The 22,549-nt window shown below is 35.8% G+C and overlaps 1 protein-coding gene across 1 annotated transcript in view; it reads left to right on the forward strand.

Annotated features, from left to right (window-relative positions):
* Positions 1 to 22,549, forward strand: part of LOC127837014 (DNA polymerase lambda-like) — a 61,942-nt gene that overhangs the window by 1,579 nt on the left and 37,814 nt on the right. The window contains 2 exon segments of the mRNA XM_052363710.1: positions 3,271 to 3,399; positions 9,441 to 9,609. Of these exon segments, the coding sequence (XP_052219670.1) occupies positions 3,271 to 3,399; positions 9,441 to 9,609 (298 nt within the window).

Here is a 22,549-nt window from a genome sequence, read left to right on the forward strand (position 1 = left end):
ATTACCCTTCTCGCGTGTTCCATCCGACTTTTTGGAAGGTCTTGACAGGGACCTATTTGTTTGAATAGGTCACTGGTCTAGAGTACCATAAATAATAAAAATATAGTTTAATATTATATTTAAATAATACGTGTATTATCGTTTCTGAGTACATAAGTGATAACGTACATAATTAACTGCCATAAATGCTGCCATTTAGTACAATCGTTATTTTTCGGATGTTTTTTATTCATGAGCATTATTGTATGTTCGTGAATACAAACGACCTGTTCGCCATTTTCAAGAACAGCTGAATGCCTGGTTCTCATTTATTCAACGAGTTTCATTCATTTTGTTCGAAAAAAATAGGAAATGATATATAAAGAAACGGTGTAAAAAGGTTTATGTAACTGTGACAGTCGGTATCCCGATAGATAAGTTAGAGTAATTAAATTTTACAATTTCTAACGCGGAAATGTGGTCTTGACAAGTGCAAGTGGAAGCTTCAATGTGTATAATTACCAAAATCCCCCTTATACAAAATTAATTTATTTCAGAAACTGAGCATGCCATTTAAGCAATATTAAGCATGCATTATATCATGTAAATATGTTAATTAATAGTGAATATTTGTATTGGCGTAACTTAACGAAATCAACGTTATAAATCGCTTTTCATTTCAGACACAAGTGAAAACTATTTCATGCTACTATTTTATTGAAAATTTATCGATGCCACTGTTTTTTTTTTTTTTTTTTTTTTTTTTTTTTTTGGTTTTTTACTTTCAATAATAATTATTGATAAATGCCCCAAAAGCAATCATTAATATTTAATACTATTTATATAACGTGTATACCTAATAACATGGGGCATTTCGGTACTCACTCGGCGTCAAAAAGCGTGTAAAACTGAAATTGAAGTTATAAAGCGCTGTTCGTGTCAAATACATGTGGACAAAATATATTGTTAGTGTTTTCGTAAATAACGTGGGTAAATTCCAGTGTAGGGGAGAGGTGTAAATTACTTATATCACCATTACACGTAGTTTTAAGGCCCGGTCACACCGCCAGAACTATGCTGGAGCGATCCTTGAACGGTATGAAAAGGGGCCGAATTTTGGCAACGCTCGTCACCGCGCACAAAATGGGAAAAAATCGACAACACGGGCGTTGCCAAAGCGGTGCACCGCTGAAGCCAGCGTTGGTTTAGCGTTGGTTTAACGGTATCGAGCGGTAGCGAGCTTTGGTTTAGCGGTGACGCGAGCGTTGATAGAGCGGCGTTCTTCGCATGCGCGCGTCGGCTCGGCGGGTGTTTAAAGTTTGTATTGCGGCAAACCGCTTTGACTACGGAACTAAACGGATCGCTTTGATAGACGTTCTGATAATTTTTGATAGAAGTCAATAGTTGAAGTTCATCATGCCACGAAGACAAAAGAAGTGGAAAGCTGGAGATGGAGAGGCAGCATTCTGTAGAACTATGAGCCAGAGTTAGGAGGAGCTTTACAGGCCACGTGCTTGCCATCAATGGCACCAACTGTGTGGGGAAACTTCCATCTCTGGTACCATTTGTCAGCCAGGTCTCTCCATCCTTGTTCAGTTGTTGGGCAAAACAACAATTCATCTGTGTACTCCTCAATGATGACCTTTACCACTTCTCTAACTACCACCCTGATGGTGTTGTGGGGAACCCTCCAGGCGTATTGCATGTTTCTGTAGGTGTTACCAGAGGCCAGGTGCCGTAGGGTGATTGCCACTTTGAGACCAGGTTCCAGGCTTGGGCGGTAATTTGGTGTCTTGTTTGGTCAATCGGTGGGTCAGCCTCTGTACAACTTCATCAAACATGGCTGGTGGCATCCTCCTAAAGGGATGGAAGGCTCGTGGATCCTCATTCCTCAGCTCCACCATCAGCTTGTTATACAGTCCATGTTCAGGCCTTCTCAGTATCCACTTTCTGACCCACACAACTCTGTCTCTCCTTCTTCTCTCTCTTCTCCTTCTGTCAACAGCTTGTTGCAATCTGAGGAAGTTCTGATTCTGCTGCTGGACTAGTGCACCAATCACAACAAGTCTCACATCATCCATGGTAGAACACTTTTACTGTAACTGAGCAAATTAAAATGAGGACTACACTCAACGGTAGCCCGATTTTAAATGGACTCCTGACTCATTTCTCCCCGTATTTATAGCCAAATTCTGGTACCGCTCCAACACCTCAATACCAACGCCAAACCAAAGTTCATCACTGCAATGGATCGCTACTTCAACGCCCGACACCGTTCCAGCAATTCCGTGTCCGTTTGAAAAACGCTTACAACCGCTCCACCAAAGTTTGTGCAACGTTTAATCACCGCCCGGGCAAAGCTTGCGAAACAGCGGTTGTCCAGCATTCAAGATTTCTGCGTTGGCCTTGCGGACCCAAACGTCCACGAACTTGCGTCTAGCGGTGCCAAATTTTGACTGTGCGTTGGTAGAACGGTGGTGAACTTTGTCAGAGCGGAAAATTGCCCGCTCCTCACCGCTCGCAATATTTTGTGCAGCTCAAAACTTTCTGAGCGGTAGGAGGAACCATCAGCGGTGACCGAGCGTATACGGCGTTGCCTTAACGGTGGCCAACTTCTGTTTAACGGTCGTGAACGGTAGCGAGCGGTGATGATTGTTTTTCACCGCTACAGGAACGCTCAAGCAAAGTTCTGGCGGTGTGACCGGGCCTTAAAAACAGGTTAGATTTCGGTTAGCGCGAAAGCGTTTGGGAGTGTGTTTAAACAGGGACCTATACAGGTTTGTTTAGGTCCCTGGTTTAAAGTACCGAAATACCCGTTATACATAGCTCATGTTCTTTATTAATTAATATTTTTTGTTTGCATTTAAATAATGAATATATGACACAACCCCCTTTAGCAGTGTTAAAGGTGGGTGAAAAGGCCCATTAAAATGATCCGGAATATCGCGTAATCTTTAAGCCAAGATGCCACTTTGGTGTTAGCTTGTTTAGGTATTCTTACCGCTAAGCCACATAATCAAATGGGCGAAGCGATCATCGTACAGGCGAAATGCAAATTGGACAAAGACTATAACATACACATCCTGTAGAATATATACAACTTATTATTACCTTCTTAGTATAACCTATGATTTCAGTAAATTATTCACAGTAACAAACGTGTCACTTTAGCAGGACTGATTATCTATGGTTCCAACTCCTGAAGGAGATGTGTGGTATGAGGATCAATAATTTTTCTCCAAATAGTTTTTTCCGACCATGTGTAGTACAATTTTTTCTCTTTACTATTAGGGACTTCGCACCCTCGAAGACCTTCGAACCAAGACAAATCTTACCCATCAACAGAACGTTGGCCTTCGGTGTTACCATGATTTCCTTGATAGGATGCCGCGAGCAGAGGCAGCAGAAATAGAGAAAGTGGTAAGAGATGTTTGTTTTGTGTTTATACTACAGTCTTCTGTGTCTTAGTATAAGCAGGTTATCATATTGAAGTACTTGTTTATTTAACTTTTTTTTTCATTAATGATAATCCTTAAACAAATAAATACCAGTAATTAAAAAGGTTTCTAAGTCAGGATATTTATTTTGACTTAGTTTGTTTGATTAAAATGAATTCATTCTTTTCAAAAAGTATAAACACAATGAATTGTCATTTCGTCAAATTGAAAAAATAAATTAATTGACAGCGTCGTGATTACAGACCCAAATTGAATACAGACCCAAATCGAAAACAGACCCAAATCGAAAACAGACCCAAATAAAATACAGACCCAAATTGAAAACGGACCCAAATTGAATACAGATCCAAATTGAATACAGACCCAAATTTAAAACAGACCCAAATAGAAAACAGACCCAAATTGATACATACCCAAATTGAATACAGACTCAAAATGATTACCGATCCAAAATGAAAACGGACCCAAATTGAATACGGACCCAAATTGAATACATACGAAAATTGAATACAGACCCAAATTAAATGCAGACCCAAATTGAATACAGACCCAAATTGAAAACAGACCAAATTGAAAACAGACCCAAATTGAATACAGACCAAATTAAATACAGACCAAATTGAATACAGACTCAAATTGAAAACGGACCCGAATTGAATATAGACCCAAATTGAATACATACCCAAATTGAATACATATCCAAATTGAAAAAGGATCCAAATTGAAAACAGATCCAAATTGAATACATACCCAAATTAAATACATACCCAAATTGAATACAGACCCAAATTGAAAACAGACCCAAATTGATACATACCCAAATTGATACATACCCAAATTGAATACATACCCAAATTGAATACAGACCCAAATTGAAAACGGCCCCAAATTGAATACGGACCCCAATTGAATACATACGCAAATTGAATACATACCAAAATTGAATACATACCCAGATTGAATACAGACCCAAATTGAATACATACCCAAATTGAACACAGACCCAAATTGAACACAGACCTAAATTGATACATACCCAAATTGAATACAGACCCAAATTGAATACAGACCCAAATTGAAAACGGACCCAAAGTGAATACTGACCGAAATTGAATACAGATTAAAATTGAATACAAACCCAAATTGAATACATGTACATACCCAAATTGAATGCATACCGAAATTGAATACAGACCTAAATTGAATACATACCCAAATTGAATACAGACCAAAATAAAATGCAGACCCAAATTGAATAGAGACCCAAATTGAATAGAGACCCAAATTGAATACAGACCCAAATTGAATACATACCATAAGCGTGATCTGTCATACTTTAACTACTTTTTAACCCACTTCCATGCATTGTTTTGCAATAATAATTTTTAATGTTGCTTTTGCATCATCGATATGATAAGACTCTGCTATTATCTTGGAGTCTGCATATAAGCGGAATAAATAAACAATAGACACACGTTATATTATGTCAAAGATATCTTAATTTCGAATTAAGACCGATTGTATAGAGTTTGATTGTCATATAATGAGTTCACTAATCAAACAAGTGTAGAAATTAGTTCTGTATCGTAAAGGGTCCTCAATGAGTTCATCATAAGGTGTGAACATTGATGGTTCTTTCAAGGTTTGCTAAAACGGATGTTCTAAATGTGAGCAGTATTATTTGCCTGTCATGCCGTTTTTATTGTACGATTTCTCTGGAGAGCGTTTAAAGTAGAACAATACAATCGGTTACACATATGTTAGTAGTGTTCGTGTTTTAAAACAATCCAACGCCTAACCATTCGGTTGCTAAACTTTAATTGAGTGAAGACGTATTAGTCCAAATAATTAGACGTACCGGTACTCTGTCGATGTATATCGACATCATATATATAGGAGTAAAGACGTTTATGTGTATAATACATGTATATGCACGAAGTCATTTTATCAACAGATGGACCATACTTCCGTGTATGCTCATAACTTTAAAATCTATTCTTTAAGCTTTGTAATAGATTTCTAATACTAACCACACCAATTCACCACCTGTATATGTGTAGTATTCGATTCACGCGTCAGGTTTGGTCATTAATGTTGTTGTTTTTCTTTCTTAATAGGTTCATTTGATTGAGATCGTTTAAGATGCGCGTTTGATTTGTGATTAATTCATGGGTCAGTATGATGTTCGACTGGTCCTCAAACCGGTGTTTTTTTTACGCAACGCCTTCAGATATTTAGCTGTTTTTTTTGGTATTTGAGTCATCCAACATTACTTACAAATGAAGTGTGTTTTCATTTTGTCCATTGATTTTTGGATAAGTTGTGGGTCCTGTTTTGTCTAAAAAAGCTGATGTGGGACTTCAGCGCGCAGTAGGGTCATTGTGTTTCACAATCGCAGCTCTTGTTTAAAACTGTTGAAGCCGTATCCTATCAGTGGTATACATAATGTTTTTTGACTATAGTCATCGTTCTGTTATAAAAGTACCGAATTAGAAAATAATTTATCACATGATATTGTTTTTGGAGTTGCATCTATTAGTTTATCCTACGCTTCATATCGTACAATGTGCTTAACTTAACTTATACCGGTAAGTCGTGCGATTAGCAAATGACAAAATATTAGTCTGCAATCGGGAAATCGTGGTATTTGTTAAGCTTATAAATCAAAACATCTGGCATTATAAAAAAACAACAAGTGCTATGACATGGGAATGACTGCAACTTTACTCAGTCAATGACGTTGTTAAAAGTTAAGAACCGTTAATATACTTGAGGGCTTTTTTGTAAATTTTGGGAAAGGCTTTTCATTATGAGGACACATAATCGACAAAACTAAGAAGAGGGGAAAATCCCATCGTATGCTTTACAATTGGAAACTTGTATCATTAAACAAATCTTTTTGGGGAAGGGGCCTTTCTCTAGGGGGAAGGGGCCTTTATAAGGTTCTTGCTAAAGAAGGACAAAAAGCCATGTATTTTTTTTCCAAGATTGCGGGACTCGTGTGCTTTGATATTGTTGGGTCTGCGGTTTGCGCTGTTGGTACCCCTGCTTTCCACTTGCGTTACCCGGGCTCTATGCCCAGTCTCGGCTCATGTTACCCGGGCTCTTTGCCCAGTCTCGGCTCATGACATCATTCCGAAATCATTGCGATGCCCTTGGGTACTCTGGTGGCCCACCAGAGCATAAGACACCACCAAAATTGAATTTCTTCATTTTTTTTAATTGTTTAACACTGCATATATGAATCCAAATTCGTCCCGACTTTCCATAACATGGAAAGTTAAAAAATTAACCCATGTATTCCTAGCGTCTAACAAAAAAGGCATTGACAAACAGCGTAGACCCAGATGAGACGCCGCATAATGCGGCGTCTCATCAGAGTCAATGCTGTTTGCTTACAGGAATTTCTGTAAGAAATATTCTAAAAATATCAGTAAATATACCAGAAATCCCTAATTTTGGAAATAAATTTATCCAATTTAAAAGGATGGGAGAGTCCACTCGGCATAAAAGGGTTAATAAGGTAGGAGTTAAGGGACTGAACACACTCCGAGTCCTCACATAATGAGTCGCGTTCTTAGAAAACTGGGTATAATGCATGTGCGTAAAGTGTCGTCCCAGATTAGCCTAGTGTGCAGCTCGCACAGGCTAATCAGGGACGAGACTTTCCGATTGTTTGACATTTTTCGTTTAAATACGGTGTCTTCTTAGCAAAAATCTAATTTTGGCGGAAAGCGTTTTCCATGATTAGCCTGTGCGGACTGCATTTTTTAACTTAAATATAACATGTATATATCATCTGAGGAAAAACTTGTGTATAGTGTGTGATGTATATGTTCACGTCACACGCTGCTTTATGAACAGCAGCAAAATATCAACACGTGTTTGATCTTTGTTCGTTGACATTTCTCAAACATCTTCATTTTTAAGTATGTTGTTATTTTTAAGCGTTTATACAATACATGCTTATTAAATATCTGTTTGTTCATGATTATGCGCTTTTTTTATTTTGGGTTAAGACCACCCGTTGTTTATGCCATGGTCTAAAATCCGATCTCTGTAAGACACTTGTTCGCAAATTTGCAAAATTTAAAGAAAAGTGTCTTATGTGCAAAAATATTGTATTCATAATAATCAAAATTCCGAAATTATACCATTTACTGAGAAAATGTGTAATTATAAAACCGGTAATTCATTATCAAAGCCGATAAACGAACACATCCGTACTGCTTTCATATAATACTTTGTAGCATTTTACCGATTGTTTAGTTTCACACCAAAGAATAGTAGAGATAGTAGTGACTTTATGTAAAGTTGACAAAAATGCCTTTTAAGTTACATGAAAAATGTCTGCTGCAAAACTGAAGGTGCCTTATCACGCGTTTTCTTTTTTGAATGTCATAATATTTGGAATAATGTTGATATCAAAATAAAATTGTTAAGATTGTAACATTTTCTTCGTAGTTTGAACGCTTTATAGTAAATCACGTTTCCTTTCCAAGTTACTTAAGTGGCAGACAAGAAAATGCGAAAACAATGACTTATCACATATCTCCCAAAAATGTTTCACAAAAAACATCAACAAGTCAACACTATGCTTGGCCAAGAATTAAGCTTCGTTGCTGTCGTTATTGTTGATAAAGAGTCGTTGTCAGAAGTTGACTTACGATCTCTGAATATATTAACTTACGCGATTACCAGTTCTACATGTTTGCTCTAGACGTCTCTACATCATATTAGCTCCAATCCCACATAAGCTGCATTTGGAAAAAGAACTTATTCCAAACCTTTTATTGGCATGTTTTATGTTTTTGGAGCTGGCATTAAGCACGTAAACGCATCTTTTCTCATTTTATCACAAAACATGCATTCGTCATGTCCGACCTTAACTTGTTTGCACGCATTGAATTGATCCCTTTGGTGATCGAACAAAAACTAGAAAGAATCGGTCACTATAGTTTAAACGCTTATATATGGTTTGTTTGAAGGACTGAAAATGAGTCATTATCAATGCCAGGGTTGTAACATTATGTTGCGTAACCAATACAATACCACGCATTTTAATATTCCTTTAGAGAACCGGCCATAGCATCACATTGTTTTCGTCAGTTAGTTCTCCTGATTGTTGAATACATTTACTAGCCACAAAGGACGCGTTTCGCAGGCATATCTTTAGCTAATGACTTTCAAAATAAAATGTGTTTTTTTTCTATTCCTTTAAGTTGTATTTAAAATGACCTTTTCACAGATTCTGGCATGTTTTAGAGTTTGGCATTATATACTTTAAATTGATACACGTATTTTGACGCATGTGTAGTCCCTTAGAAAGTTACATTTATATAAAGACATTTCTTACTATATTCATGCTTTAAAGGCTTCATTTCCAACCCTTTGATACTGGTGAGCAGCAAACAACATAAAACCGGAACAGACTGCGGGTTACTCGCAGGCTTTTCTGGGTTTATGCTGTATGTACATAGCTATTTTCACTTTGCTTGGGAAAGTGGGCAAGGATTAAACAAAATAAAACTCCTATGACATCAGTAGCATGCAGAAATCTATAAATAACAGCAATACGCTTAAATTGAATGACGCACCTCTTGAAAACGGTCGGAGCTGATTTGTTGTGATTAGAACTGGACACGTACGAAAAGCTTAATTATAGCGTTCTAGAAGAAGGTGTTTATATGACCGACCAAATGTTTTCCTAAAACTGAAATATTTTTTGTAAAATCCTTTTTAAGATAAAACACAAGGCTGTCACATAATGAGCTTAATGTTAGAAATGGGCGTAATGCATGTGAGTAAAGTGTCATCCCATATTAGCCTGTGCAGTTCACTGAACTTGCAGTTTCGGTATCAAGAGCCTCCTTTTAACGAAAATTACCATATAGTGCTGTCCCTGATTAGCCTGTGCGCATTGCACAGGCTAATCCGAGACGACACTGCGCACATTCATTAAACCTGTTTTTCCCAGAACGAGACCTTTATCATGGTGTACAGATGGTTGAGGCAGCTGAAAGCCTTCAGGAAGGGGTCCTAGCCCAGGCCTGCGGCTCCTACAGGCGCGGGAAGGCAACGTGCGGGGACGTGGACGTGCAGGTCACCTATCCCGATGGCAAGTCTCACAGGGGATTGTTCGGCAAACTGCTGGCCAAACTGAAGAAAGATGGTATGTGTTGAGTACCTCCGTGCATTTGAGCTTCGTAATGGGAAAACTGGAATCATTGCATGTGATTAAAGTGTCATCCCAGATTAGCCTGTTCAGTCAGCTCTTGCTTATATGGGACGACACTTTCCGCCAAAACAGGATGTTCGCTAAGTAGAGGCTTCATTTAAACGAAAAATCCAATAAAAGCGGAATTTGTCGTGCCTGATTAGCCTGTTAAACTGCATAGGCTGATCTTTGACGACACTTTACGCGCATGCATTAAGCCCTGTTTGGCCAGATGGAGACTCCGTTATTTAATACATGTAAAATGCATAAAATGGCATGCTGGCCAAATTGAAGAAGACGGTATACGTTGTGTTACTCGTTAAAATAGAATTATATCTATACATATAATGGGAAATCTGAACATTCGTGTTTGCTTTCCAGTATCGCAAAAGTTAAAACAAAAAAAAACAACTATCATTACTGAAAGGCGATCTATATTGTGTTATTATCGTTTGATTGCAGGATTTAGGCTACTTAGTTTAATTGTTTTTGTTAGTCCATGTTTTTATGAAAATTTCACCGTGGATGACGATTCAAACTTTCATCGCATCGCAGAGATATAATGACGTACTTAACGTATGAAAGTACCGAAACGTGAAAATTATACAGTCTGGTAAACAAGAGATATTTCGTTTGAAGCACACACACACACACACAGACGAACCGTCAATCATCTTTTTTGTTTACACAAACACTGTTGTATACGTTTGCTATCTCATAGAATACGTTATTTTTCCTGGCAGCATCATCTATTTGTCTCTGACTTGGGCATAATTTCTGGCTCATTATCTCTCTGATTATTGAGGAATGTTTGTTTCCGAATAGCGGATCTTTATTGTTTGAATATTCATCAGATTTCAGCATTACTTTCCGGCATTCGAGTCAATGTTTTGAATGTATTCTTAGCTATCTACAAGTTCATGAGCACGTATTTCTCTTGTTAAAGCATGGAATCTGATTAACAATGTTGTACCCAGTATGTGTGTATTAATTTCAAACATTCATTTAAGATAAAACAATATGCATGAAAAACTATCGACCTTGGTTTTTCTTTTATAGTAGCAATTAATACATGCGTGTAACAGAGGAACTCCATGTTAACTCATAAAAAATTCAGAACATTTCGATTAATAAAAATATTGATGATGTTCAACAAACATTTTCACGTTTTAAATGAATATATATTTGAGATAATAAAGTAGGATTATATGACGTACCATGATTGCGTACACATGTTTGAGTCAGTGTGGTATATGACTCTACAGCATGCTTAGTTAACGTAAGTGTGATGAAGGATTCGGAGCATTGTCGTGTAGAGGGTAATGTCTCCTATTTTTTTTCATTGTTTGTTGAGGATTTTGAACTTTGTTTTACACATGACAGCTTTAACTCTGGTTTAAATATGGAAGATATAATTATAATTTTACTGTGTTTTGCAGACCATATGACCATGTTGGGAAAATCACCAGAAGAAATACAATATTATTCAAACAATCTGTACCTTTATTGTAATTCATGGTCTTAACAAACTGTCTATTTTGTTCTTTTAAGGTTACATCGTATGTGTACCTGCGGACGTACACATGTATTCACTCAGACACAAATGCAGACTTTATAGTGTTTTACTGGGTCGTTTAAACTCAATTAATGTGCATTCTAGAAATTTATACATGATTAAAATATTGCGAATGCTAATGAATCTCGTAACGATGCACTACAATTGAAAGACGCAATGGATTGAACTTTATCTCGTGTAGACCTGAATTTCAGATTCAATAAAGGATTACTTTGATATAGTAGAGCAAGATAGTTTCAAGCTAAGTCATGTCTGTACTTTGTATCCCCCCTCCCCCCACTCCCCGTCATCTTGATTATTGCCCATGACAAGTTTATGTATATAGTATAAGTGTTTTAAGTTTGTCTGTAATTTGTATCCCCCCTTTCCCCACTCCGCGTCATCCCCGTCATCTTGATTATTGCCCATGACAAGTTAATTTATACAGTATAAGTGTTTTAAGTTTGTCTGTAATTTGTATCCCCCCCCCCTTCCCCCACTCTGCGTCATCCCCGTCATCTTGATTATTGCCCATGACAAGTTAATTTATACAGTATAAGTGTTTTAAGTTTGTTTCTAGTTTGTATCCCCCTTCCCCCACTCCCCGTCATCTTGATTATTGCCCATGACAAGTTAATTTATACAGTATAAGTGTTTTAATCTTATACGAACACTGATTGATAAAACGCTTGGATACGAGCACAGTTGTTCCTAAAATCGTCCCATATCCGACCATATGAGTCGTGTTCTGAGAAAACTGGACATAATGCATGTGCGTAAAGTGTTGTCCCAGATTAGCCTATGCAGTCCTCAAAGGCTAATCCGGGACAACACTTTCCGCCTAAATTGGATTTTTGCTAAGAAGAGACTTCATTTAAACGAAATATGTCATAAAAGCGGAAAGTGTCGTCCCTGATAATATGGGACGACACTTCACGCTCAGAAATTATGACTAGTTTCTCAGAACATGACTCATATCATGAAACTTCATTTTAGTTCACCATAGCACAACGTCCTCATGGTTAGCTTTTGCGATCGCCTTTTGTCCGTCGTTTCTTGTTTTCCTTGACCTAATTCGAACGAATTATTCAAACCATCTTTTCGTGACAGATTTATTAGTTTTAACTGTTTCGTCTGGTACACAATCAGCATGAAACCACTTTTTAACAATTTCATAAGTGTTGCTTTAGACCATGGGTTATCCGCCCATAGTACGTACCTTGAAGTCACCTATGTAGGAGTGTATGTGTGTGTTTCTCATTCTTGTTTTTGTATGTCATGTGTTTCATAGATAAGTGTGTCATTTGTATGAATACGAGTACTTCTAATCGTTTATTATCATTATAAGCGTAAACATCACTTTATCTGATTGTTGAACATATATAGAGCATATCAAAGTAAAACAAATGCACATGGGTTTCGCTATAGATCGCCATAATTGCCAAACTTGCGAAAGCGGCGACATTTTGTTTGAAGTGGCGAATTAAATTGCTATCAACACGCTTACACCGTTTGACTGTGCTAATCTGTAGTTCAAGAAATCTTATTAGGTACATACTGATACATAGTTATTTCTCAGTTTGCATACCATCAAGTCCCAATGCCATGGTTTCATATCACAAAACTAATAAGTCTTTCGTTTACAGACAAGAGTTGCATCCTTCGAAAGATTATCTCTGATTTCACAGCATCTGTTTCACGTTTGGTAAGACACAAACAAACTAAACAAAATTGTCTTTTCTTATTATTATTTTAATCATCCTAAGTCTTTGGTAATCTAATTATTTGCAATATATTGATTTTAAATTAAACACTGCTAGTAAAATGTTACATCGATATTTTCGCTGCTACAATTAAACTGTCAACAATTTGACATGAGTTAACGAGTTGAAATCAAGTGTTGTAAACTAAAAGCTCGTGTGATTAACAAACACAATAAATACTAAACTTTAATCACGAGACTGATATGTCTGCTACTTTATGGCGACATTGATTTTTATTCAGACAATTGAAGTCCTGCAATATAAATTGTTTGCATTATTCATGATATAAGTATGGAGAAATATTGGCTTCAACTTATTTCAAGCCGCGTATTTTAGTGGCGACATTGTTTTGACCCAGTCAAACCTTTGGATGTACGCGTGGATCTTTTGCATATCGAAGTATTTCCTTTTTATTTTCTGAGTATTATATGTTTGCCTTCACTTGAGACTTTAATTTTCATAATGACAATTGTGGTATATTCATGTTTAAGTAATCAATGCATGTGATCACTAATTTGTATCGTCAATATTGGCGCCTCAAATACCCCCAAACAACTAAGAAACTTATTGAAATGTATGCAGTTTAGAATGTATGAGCTCTTTGCATTTGTTAATTTCACCATGAGCCATCGGTGGATTCCGCTGAAGTGCATTAGTATGTTAAAAATAGCTATTCCGTTTGTAGTTTGCGTTCTTCGTGAATTATATGAGTCGTGTTGTAAGAAAACGGGGCTTAATGCATGTGCGCAGTCCGCTCAGGCTAATCAGGGACGACACTTTCCGCTTTTATGACATTTTTCGTTTAAATGAAGTCTCTTCTTAGCAAAAATCCAATTTAGCCGGAAAGTGTCGTCACTGATTAGCCTGTGTGGACTGCACACTAATCAGGGACGACACTTTACTCACATGCATTAGGCCCAGTTTTCTCAGAAAGCAAATCATATATAAAACGCCTTCGTTAATAAAAAGTTTTCAGACGAATTCGTAAGATGTGTTAAACATTAATCTTTAACATGTGACTTTAAAAGGGCGTTTTCACGTTTCGGTAAATTGAAAAATTAAAGAAATTTGTTTCAGATTCGCAAATTTTCGTTTTAGTTATGACATTTGTGAGGAAATAGAAATACTGAACATTTATCATGCTATTAAATATCCATTGTATGCATCTTTTGACGATTTAAAAACCTGAAAATTATAAAGCGTTGCAACGCGAAACGATTGGATAATTTGGAAAGTTCTGTTGTTGTCGTTATATTTTGTGAAACTACGAGGAATGCTTATATAAAGTCAAAAATACATCTGTACAAAGCATAAGCACTGATAGCCGAGTGGTCTAAGTGGGAGATTTTTTACTCCAGGACTTCAGGGGGCAGTGGTTCAAGTCCAGTTGAGGGTTACTTTTTTCTTTTTTTAATTGTATGATTGTTGTTTTACTGGAGATTTTTAGGTACCATGTTTAAATTTATCAGTATAAAGCATTTAATGACAAACTTCAATACATGCCAAAATCTGAGAAAAGGCCCCTTTCAGTAAAGCGTTCACGAAACGTCTGACGTTGAGGACACATGGGTTATTATTCATGGTTTTGTTTCAAAATTTTGGAATGCAAATTTTAATGTGTATTCAAAATATGTGTGCGCTAAATCAGAATAGTTTACGTCTCGCTTTCTTTAAAAACGCTTACTGTCATATCAATGCTTAAAAACAAAAGACGATGATCAATATGTAATTGGCGGTTGATCATGTGATTAGAAAAATTTCGCTCCGAAAAAGCCATTATTATCTCTTAATTACTTGTTTTTATATTCTGTTATATCATTATTTTCAACAAATATACACTACAGTTGGCATAATTAGAAGCTCGTACATCCATAAACGGGCTCAAATCGTTGGAGATGCGTTTCAGGAAGCAACAACATATATATTACTTATTTCAAAATAGAAAATTGCAGTATACTTAACACGTCAACGTTACACACTCTTTTTTATAATAGGTACTGTATTTTCGTAAATGATTTGAACGCGTTAATCGCATCAACAGTTGTGTGTACACATTATAAGAGTATAAAATCTTTATAAACCGTTCGTTTATAGTTTATATTTTGAATGAGACTCGTTTTCATTGTTCTACCTATTTAACCCGTTTAAGCCTAATGGACTCTCTCATCCTTCTAAATTGGATCAATTTATTTCCAAAATTAGGGATGTCTAGTTTATTTATTTCTATATTCAGAATATTTCTTACAGAAATTCCTTTAAGTAAACAGCGTTGACCCTGATGAGACGCCGCATGGGTCTACGCTGTTTGCCAAGGCCTTTTTTTCTACACACTAGGCATAAATGGGTTAAAAAACAAAATGATTGATAATACTTTAATAATGCACTATCTGTGTCAGGTCGTCTGAGTACTAGAATGTTGTCACTATCTTGTACTTTGCCCATGTGGAAATAATAATTTTACTTTCGTAACGACGCGAGTATAGCGCACCTATTCACAAAAATGTGCTCGAGGTAAAGTGTTTAAAACCAAGTTTATCTTAACCACGGTTAGGTCGTTAGTCGTTTCAAATACAGATACGTAATTTTCTATGTTTGTACGTTTTTTTTGAATATGTTAAATACGAACCTGAGTAGTTTTTTAGCTAAACATTAGTGAGTGATTTTGTAAATAACACCATCTGTTACCCACCTTCTGAATGGTAACGTACTTCTGCTCGATTGGTCATTGTCGGCTCGGGTACTACTTACATGTTCCCCGTGTACACTTAAGTGTACTTACTTGTACCCCGGGTACGATAAATATACTAACACGTACCCGGGAGCTTTAACGCTAAATCGGTCGTTGTCGGCTAATATTTTATAAATTATTTATGCTGTTAATTATGTCAATTGTCTGTTAAATGGCCTCTATAATTATCAAAATTCGTATTCAAAAAGCACATTGATGAAGTTTCGTTTTTAATAGAAGTTTGTTTCGTAATTACGCTAATCGGTAGCGCGTTTAATGACAGCGGATTTTGGGTGGAATAAAACTCGGGTACTGTCTAATATCGGCCGGGTACGTTTTAGCATATGTTATTAGTACATGTAAGTATACTGTACCCGGGGTACATGTAAGTAGTACACGAGCCGACAATGACCAATCGAGCCGTTCTTCCTTATAAATAATTGTTGTTTACTCATTTGTTTTCAGAGAGTAAATAATTTCAATAGTATATTTTTACGTTTTTAGAATGTACTGTTTCGATGAAAAAAAACCATACCTTCTATGAACACAGTAAAAAAAATCAACAAATACCAGATCTTAAGTAACACCATAAAATATTAAATAAATATTGTTAAAAAGTATAGATAGATCACACCCATTAAACTATGAAATATGTATTTATTTATTCGTTAGTTGGTTCGTTCGCTCGTTCGTTTATTCGTATGTTCGGAGATTCATTTAGTCTTTTATTTTGCGTGCTTATATTTTTACTAAATAAATTGACGTGTTAATTATTATTTATTGAACAGTATTTCAACCCATGTATCAGCTGTAAACTGATTACTCATATTCCGTTTCGATTAAGCACATTCTTTCCATACAATCGAAACTCTTCGTTAACCAATCGGTTCGCGCGTGCAGTTAAGCCTATCTGCCTATCTGCATACGTCATCCATTCGCTACTACCGCTATCATATCGCCAGTGTAGTTGATCCATTAAACCGTAGCGTGAAAACGAGAATGTGCGCATTGAGATAAATAGACACACACGATTCAGTGTAAGACACGATGTTCGGAAGAATTTCACAAGACAGTGACTAACAAACCAGGATTCGTAAATTCATAAAGGAAATATTAAACTTTCAACTTGAAAGTAATATACGAAAAGTAGGTGAATCAACGCTGAAATCGTTAAAGAAACTCGTCGAGCTTACAGATAAAACGTATATGGGGAATTTTTCTACAGAAGTGAAAAACATTTACCAACAAAGCTCCGACGGGGATTTCGACAACTTTCTCGGCATGGGCCGTATTTGTAAGAATTTTCAGCAAAGGAGAATGGCGTTGGCTGACATTTTTGCAAACGTTGAAGCCCACGAAAAGGCAAAACGGCTGTCATCTATTGAAGACTTTTACTTAATGGAAGAAATCAACACCGGCTTGCACAGACGTCGTAGTGCGGTTCATGACATTTATGAAGGATTAACAGAGGACGATGTTTCCGAAATTTTCAGGTGTTTTGATGAACATGTAAGCGAAGACTCAGAAACAGTTGAGGACGAGGAAATAAACACGGACATTATGCACGTTTTGAGATGCCGACGCGATGCCAAATGTGATATCTTCAGTGGAATTCCAGAACATGAACAAAATGAAATGCTAGCCAAATGTGAAGGTGGTGACAAAATGAGGTCATCACGGAGAGGCGCAGTTGCAAACATTTTTGACGGGGTGCAGGACGAAGAAAAGACTGACTTTCTGTTATACTTTAACGTGTTGTTGGGGAAATAAAGATTGTCGTAAATACTTAATATTTGACAATCACAAGGATGTGTTCATTTATTTTCGTATATATGTATATCGAACTTGTATATTACGGGGTATTTATAATCGTAAGATCGTGAGACTACTATTTTAATTAAAAAAACTTTCCATTTATTGCTCAAGTTTGTTAAGTGTTTGTGGAGTGATTTCACAATCCATAGTTTAAATGTGTACATCATAATAAACATGTTATGCTAATTATTATGTTAATTACTTATAATTGTTCTATACTCATGTATTGCTAATAATTGCCCGAGATCCTGCCTTACGTGACATCATATTATGTAGCTTTGTATTTACCATGTCGTTATAAATCACCATGTCTATGTTCAATGTTACCTCCTGTCACATTCATTACATGCTCTACGTGAGATTCACGTGTTGATTTTTCAATCGTAAAATATCACTAGAGAATGTTTTATGTGAATATGCAGCGGTATTATTTAAGTATATTGTTTGTAAAACCATTTTCAAAACGTTAGTGCAAATATATTGCAGCTATATTGACGTTAACAATCATTATTTCGTCTGTGTTATGTTTAAATAAAAAATATGACCATATGATATGTCTTTTGGTTAGTCTATATTCTTGTGCTGGTATACCATTTACTTCTTTAATATATGAACGAGTCTTTAATCATTTATGATGATCATATTCAGCTCAAAATAATATACATGAATAGATAATTAAGTAAAATAGTGCACACTTTCGTGATGCAGACATACAGTTATAAGTGGTGTAGTATTATTAACGTTTGGTATTTTAAGTAATAACGAGAATATACAAATGAATGTAAATCATTGTTCAACTCCAACACTCTACTTTATAAAATTGTAATAATTTAACGTCACTTCTAACAGCCTTGCTGTTTGGCTAGCTCTTTAGCGACGCGGTTAAAGTGTCTTACTACCACACCAGAGATCGTGGTTTCAATCACACGTTTGAGACAGACAGACAGACAGTTTATTTCGACTTGTACAATGTACATCGTCAACAACACATAATGATAACAGTACAGTTTGTCAATTGTGATAGGAACAAATTTACAAATCATTTACTAAGCAAATACAGTGGCGTGATTATTAATTAAATATAACAACAACAGAAAAGAAAGAAAAATGAAAAAAGAGGATGAACAATTAAAGTAGTCTTGCATTTAGAATAGATGTTCGTACTTTAAGTGATTCTTTTACATAAAGGCATATATTAATTAGTTCTGTTTAATTATTCGTTTGCAGTAAACTTAAATATTTAAAGATAGATGGTCTTATATAATAACATGCTTTATTGTATTTTTTTCTAATGTTTCCAAAGGTCGGGCAAATACAAATAAAGTGAAATTTATCTTCAATATCGGTCGAATCGCAACAAATGCAATATCGTTGGTTTCTAGAAATGATTTGTCTCGCATAACGACCGCTTTGAATATGTAATGGGTGGGCTGACAATCTAAGTCTAGTAAAAAGGTATCTCAAACTTCGTGGGATAATGTCTAGGTAGGACTCATATTCAAAGTTGATTTTAAAACTTCGATAAACATCTAGCATTGAACTGTTGTTTAACGGCCCATACCAGTCCTGTGTTAAGTGATCATATACTCTTCGTTTAAATTCCTCTACAAATGTATTAGTATCAATATTACTATTAGTTACATCATAAAATACATAACTTAAACCATAGTCATCAATCATCTTTTTAACATTAAAACATCCAATTATGACAGCCTTTGTGGTAATCTGAAACGGTCAAGTTATATACAGTTTTGATAATGATATTTTTAGATCTACGTATATTAAACCAATATTTAATGACACGTACATATCTATTTATATACATGGTATATCTACCCAGCTCACCATAAACACATGCATTACACGTGTTAAGTTTAAACTTTAATAATCGTTTACAAAATGTCAAATGGATTCTTTCTAATTCCTTAGATTTAGTATAGTCCCAAACTTCCGAGGCATAGTTTAAAATGGAACCAACAAAAGCGTCAAATAGTTGACAAAGTATTTTGGGCTTTAAATCTTAGTCATGACATTTAGATAATATGATATTCATTGCTTTTAATGCTTTACCCGTTAGGTGTTCCTGATTCAATGTAAAACTCCCAGTATAGTTAAAAACAACTGCTAGATAATTAAAAGCGTTCACTACTTGAATTACATGTCCATTGTAGGTCCACTTTTCATTGGGCAATAATCCGCCTCTTTTCCGAAATACCATAATCTTTGTTTTCTCTGTATTAACTTTTAATCCCCAAACATTGCAATAATAATGTAGATTATCTAAATGATTTTGAATTTCGTCTGGCGATTTACCTACAATGGCCATATCATCAGCAAACAACAGTAAAATCAAGACAATGTCATCAATATGCAATCCGGATTGTACATCATTTTGTAAAAACAACTCGAGATCTTCTACAAACAAAGAACATAATAAAGGGGACATAACCTCCCCCTGACGAAGCCCCACTGCATATGAAAAATAGTCAAAATATGAAGACAATGACTTAACACAAGATTTAACTTTTTTATACATATCCCGAACAATCCTTAGAATTTTACCCTGTATGCAACCTTTATACATGTTTAACCATAATGCATTTCTATATATGTATCAAAACATTTCATCATATCCACAAAAATAATATATAATCTCTTATTTTCAAATAAATAACTTTTAACAAGAGAATGGAGAATAAATATTGCATCAGTCGTAGACCGCCCTTTCCGAAATCCGAATTGGGCGTCCGAAATGGTGTTATTTTCACAACTGATATTTTCAATACGATTGTTTAAAACGGTTGTAAAGAGCTTAGATAAACAGCTGACCAAAGTTATCCCTCGATAATTATTAGCATCTTCTTTTGAACCTTTTTTGTGCAGAGGGACAATTATTCCCTCGGTCCATTTTTCAGGATAATACCCTGAGTTTAATACGCAATTAAATAAGTAGCATATATGCAAGGCTAATATATCAACACTTTCAATAAAATACTCGTTCAAATAATAAACACTACCGCAAGATTTGTTCCGCTTCAATGACTTAACAGCATTAATGATCTCTTCCAACTGAAATTTGATCATCGAGCTCAGAGTAAACATGATAAGGATTATCAAAATCATTACAACTATTAAAATTTTCAGCATCATAATTCTTATCATTTGAAATGTCTGTGCTTAAATTTTCAAAATACTTGTTAAACTCATCGAGAGTTATTTTGGAAGATGTTTTTGCAGAATTAGATTTAAAATGTTTCCAAAATTCTCTGGGCCTACTTTGGCGTAAATTTGCCAATTCGGACATACGTTTTTTATAGTCTGCGTGCTTTTTCTTTCTAACGATATTTTTATAATGATTAGTTTTTGCATCACACAAAGTACACCTGTTTGTATCGCTTTTGTCAACATAAAACAATTTAAGCGCTTCAAAATACATATTACGGGCGACAATACAATCATGGTCAAACCAATCTTTATTCCTTTTAGTGTATCCTACAAAATAAGTATCGTGTGAATAAAAACAATCTTTGGCAAACAATGGATCTGCAACATCGCGAATAGTATTAGAAAACTTATCAATCAAAACGTTAATTGAGTCCCTGTCAGGGCAATTTATATTATGCACAATATTAAAAAGTTGGCAATATTCGAATAATCCCCGAGAGAAATTGTTCACGCAGGGAGTCATTCCATTTATATTTAGTGTCTGATTGTTTTTCTTCGCTATGCAATCTGTTATTGCATAACAATGAAAAGCATAACGGTGCATGGTCACCCCATTCATTAAAACGTTGTATATAAAATTGTTGTATCTGTGAGAAGTTACGTTCTTTTGTTTAAAGATAATCGATCACTGAACAACCGTTATTTGACTAAAAAGTGAACTGATCGCTATTACCAATGCGACCATTTACAATGCGAAACGATGCGCCCTTACAAATATCGAGCAATTTCACCCCGTGGGTGTTGAGTGATTTATCTAATGAGGCCCTGTCAGGGATGCAATCTGAAGTATAATCTTGGCTATCGATACAACTATTAAATTTGTCACAAACAATATAATCTTTTTTATCACCAACTCTACTGTTAAAATCACAACATATAAATACACAACCAAGAGTTTCATATAAACATATATCATTTTCTAAAATATCAAACAAATCAACGTTTAAAATATTGTATATTGGGGAATCATCGCCCCATATATATGATCCACATAGATAAATATCTTCTGGAGTATTAAAAAAAGAATGATATAGTTTTAACCAAATTAGAGTGTCGTAATGGTTTTTTACTACATGTATTCCATTCTTTAAATGTTCTTTGTAAAGTAAAACAATTCCACCGCTACTACGTTTTGCATTTTTATGCTTGAATTTGCGATAAAAATTGTGAGATACATATCCGTTCAACTGGATATTACTATTTGAGTCACACCAAGATTCATAAAGAAAATATATATCATATTTTTTAAGGATATTTACAAAATCACTAGATTCTTTTTTGTCTTTTGTGGGCCGTGCACGTTCCACGACAGTATAGACAGTTCACCCTCGTAGTGTTCCTAGGGACGTACCGGTTTGCCGTCGACGTACAACGTATCGTATGCGATCCACGCACGTTTGCCTTCATTTCTGGCACCTTTCATTTGGGGAACCATGTTGCGCCGCTTCTCTACCACTTCCGGTGGAAACTGTTCGTGCATTTGGTAGTTTGTACCTGTAAGGTGTTTCCATTGTTTCCACACTAGTTCCCTGTCCCTGAAGAAGGTAAATTTTGCGACTATATTTCGCACTTTGCCGTGCACCGGATATCATGGCGCGCGGTGTACATGCTCGAAACGTATGGTGTCAGCGGTTTCTTTGGCGACCTTGAGTGTTTCCTCTATGTGATCGCGGAGCTTCCGCTCTGTGACTTCGGGCGGCTCATTTCCTGTTGAGTTGTCTTCCGGGATATTCATAAACACTAAGTTATTACGCATTGACTGCGATTTCAAATAAACAACGACATCCCGGAGCTCGTTTCGCTCCTTTT

Source organism: Dreissena polymorpha, chromosome 7 (genome assembly GCF_020536995.1).
Source record: "Dreissena polymorpha isolate Duluth1 chromosome 7, UMN_Dpol_1.0, whole genome shotgun sequence".
In the NCBI taxonomy this organism is placed as follows: Eukaryota; Metazoa; Mollusca; class Bivalvia; order Myida; family Dreissenidae; genus Dreissena; species Dreissena polymorpha.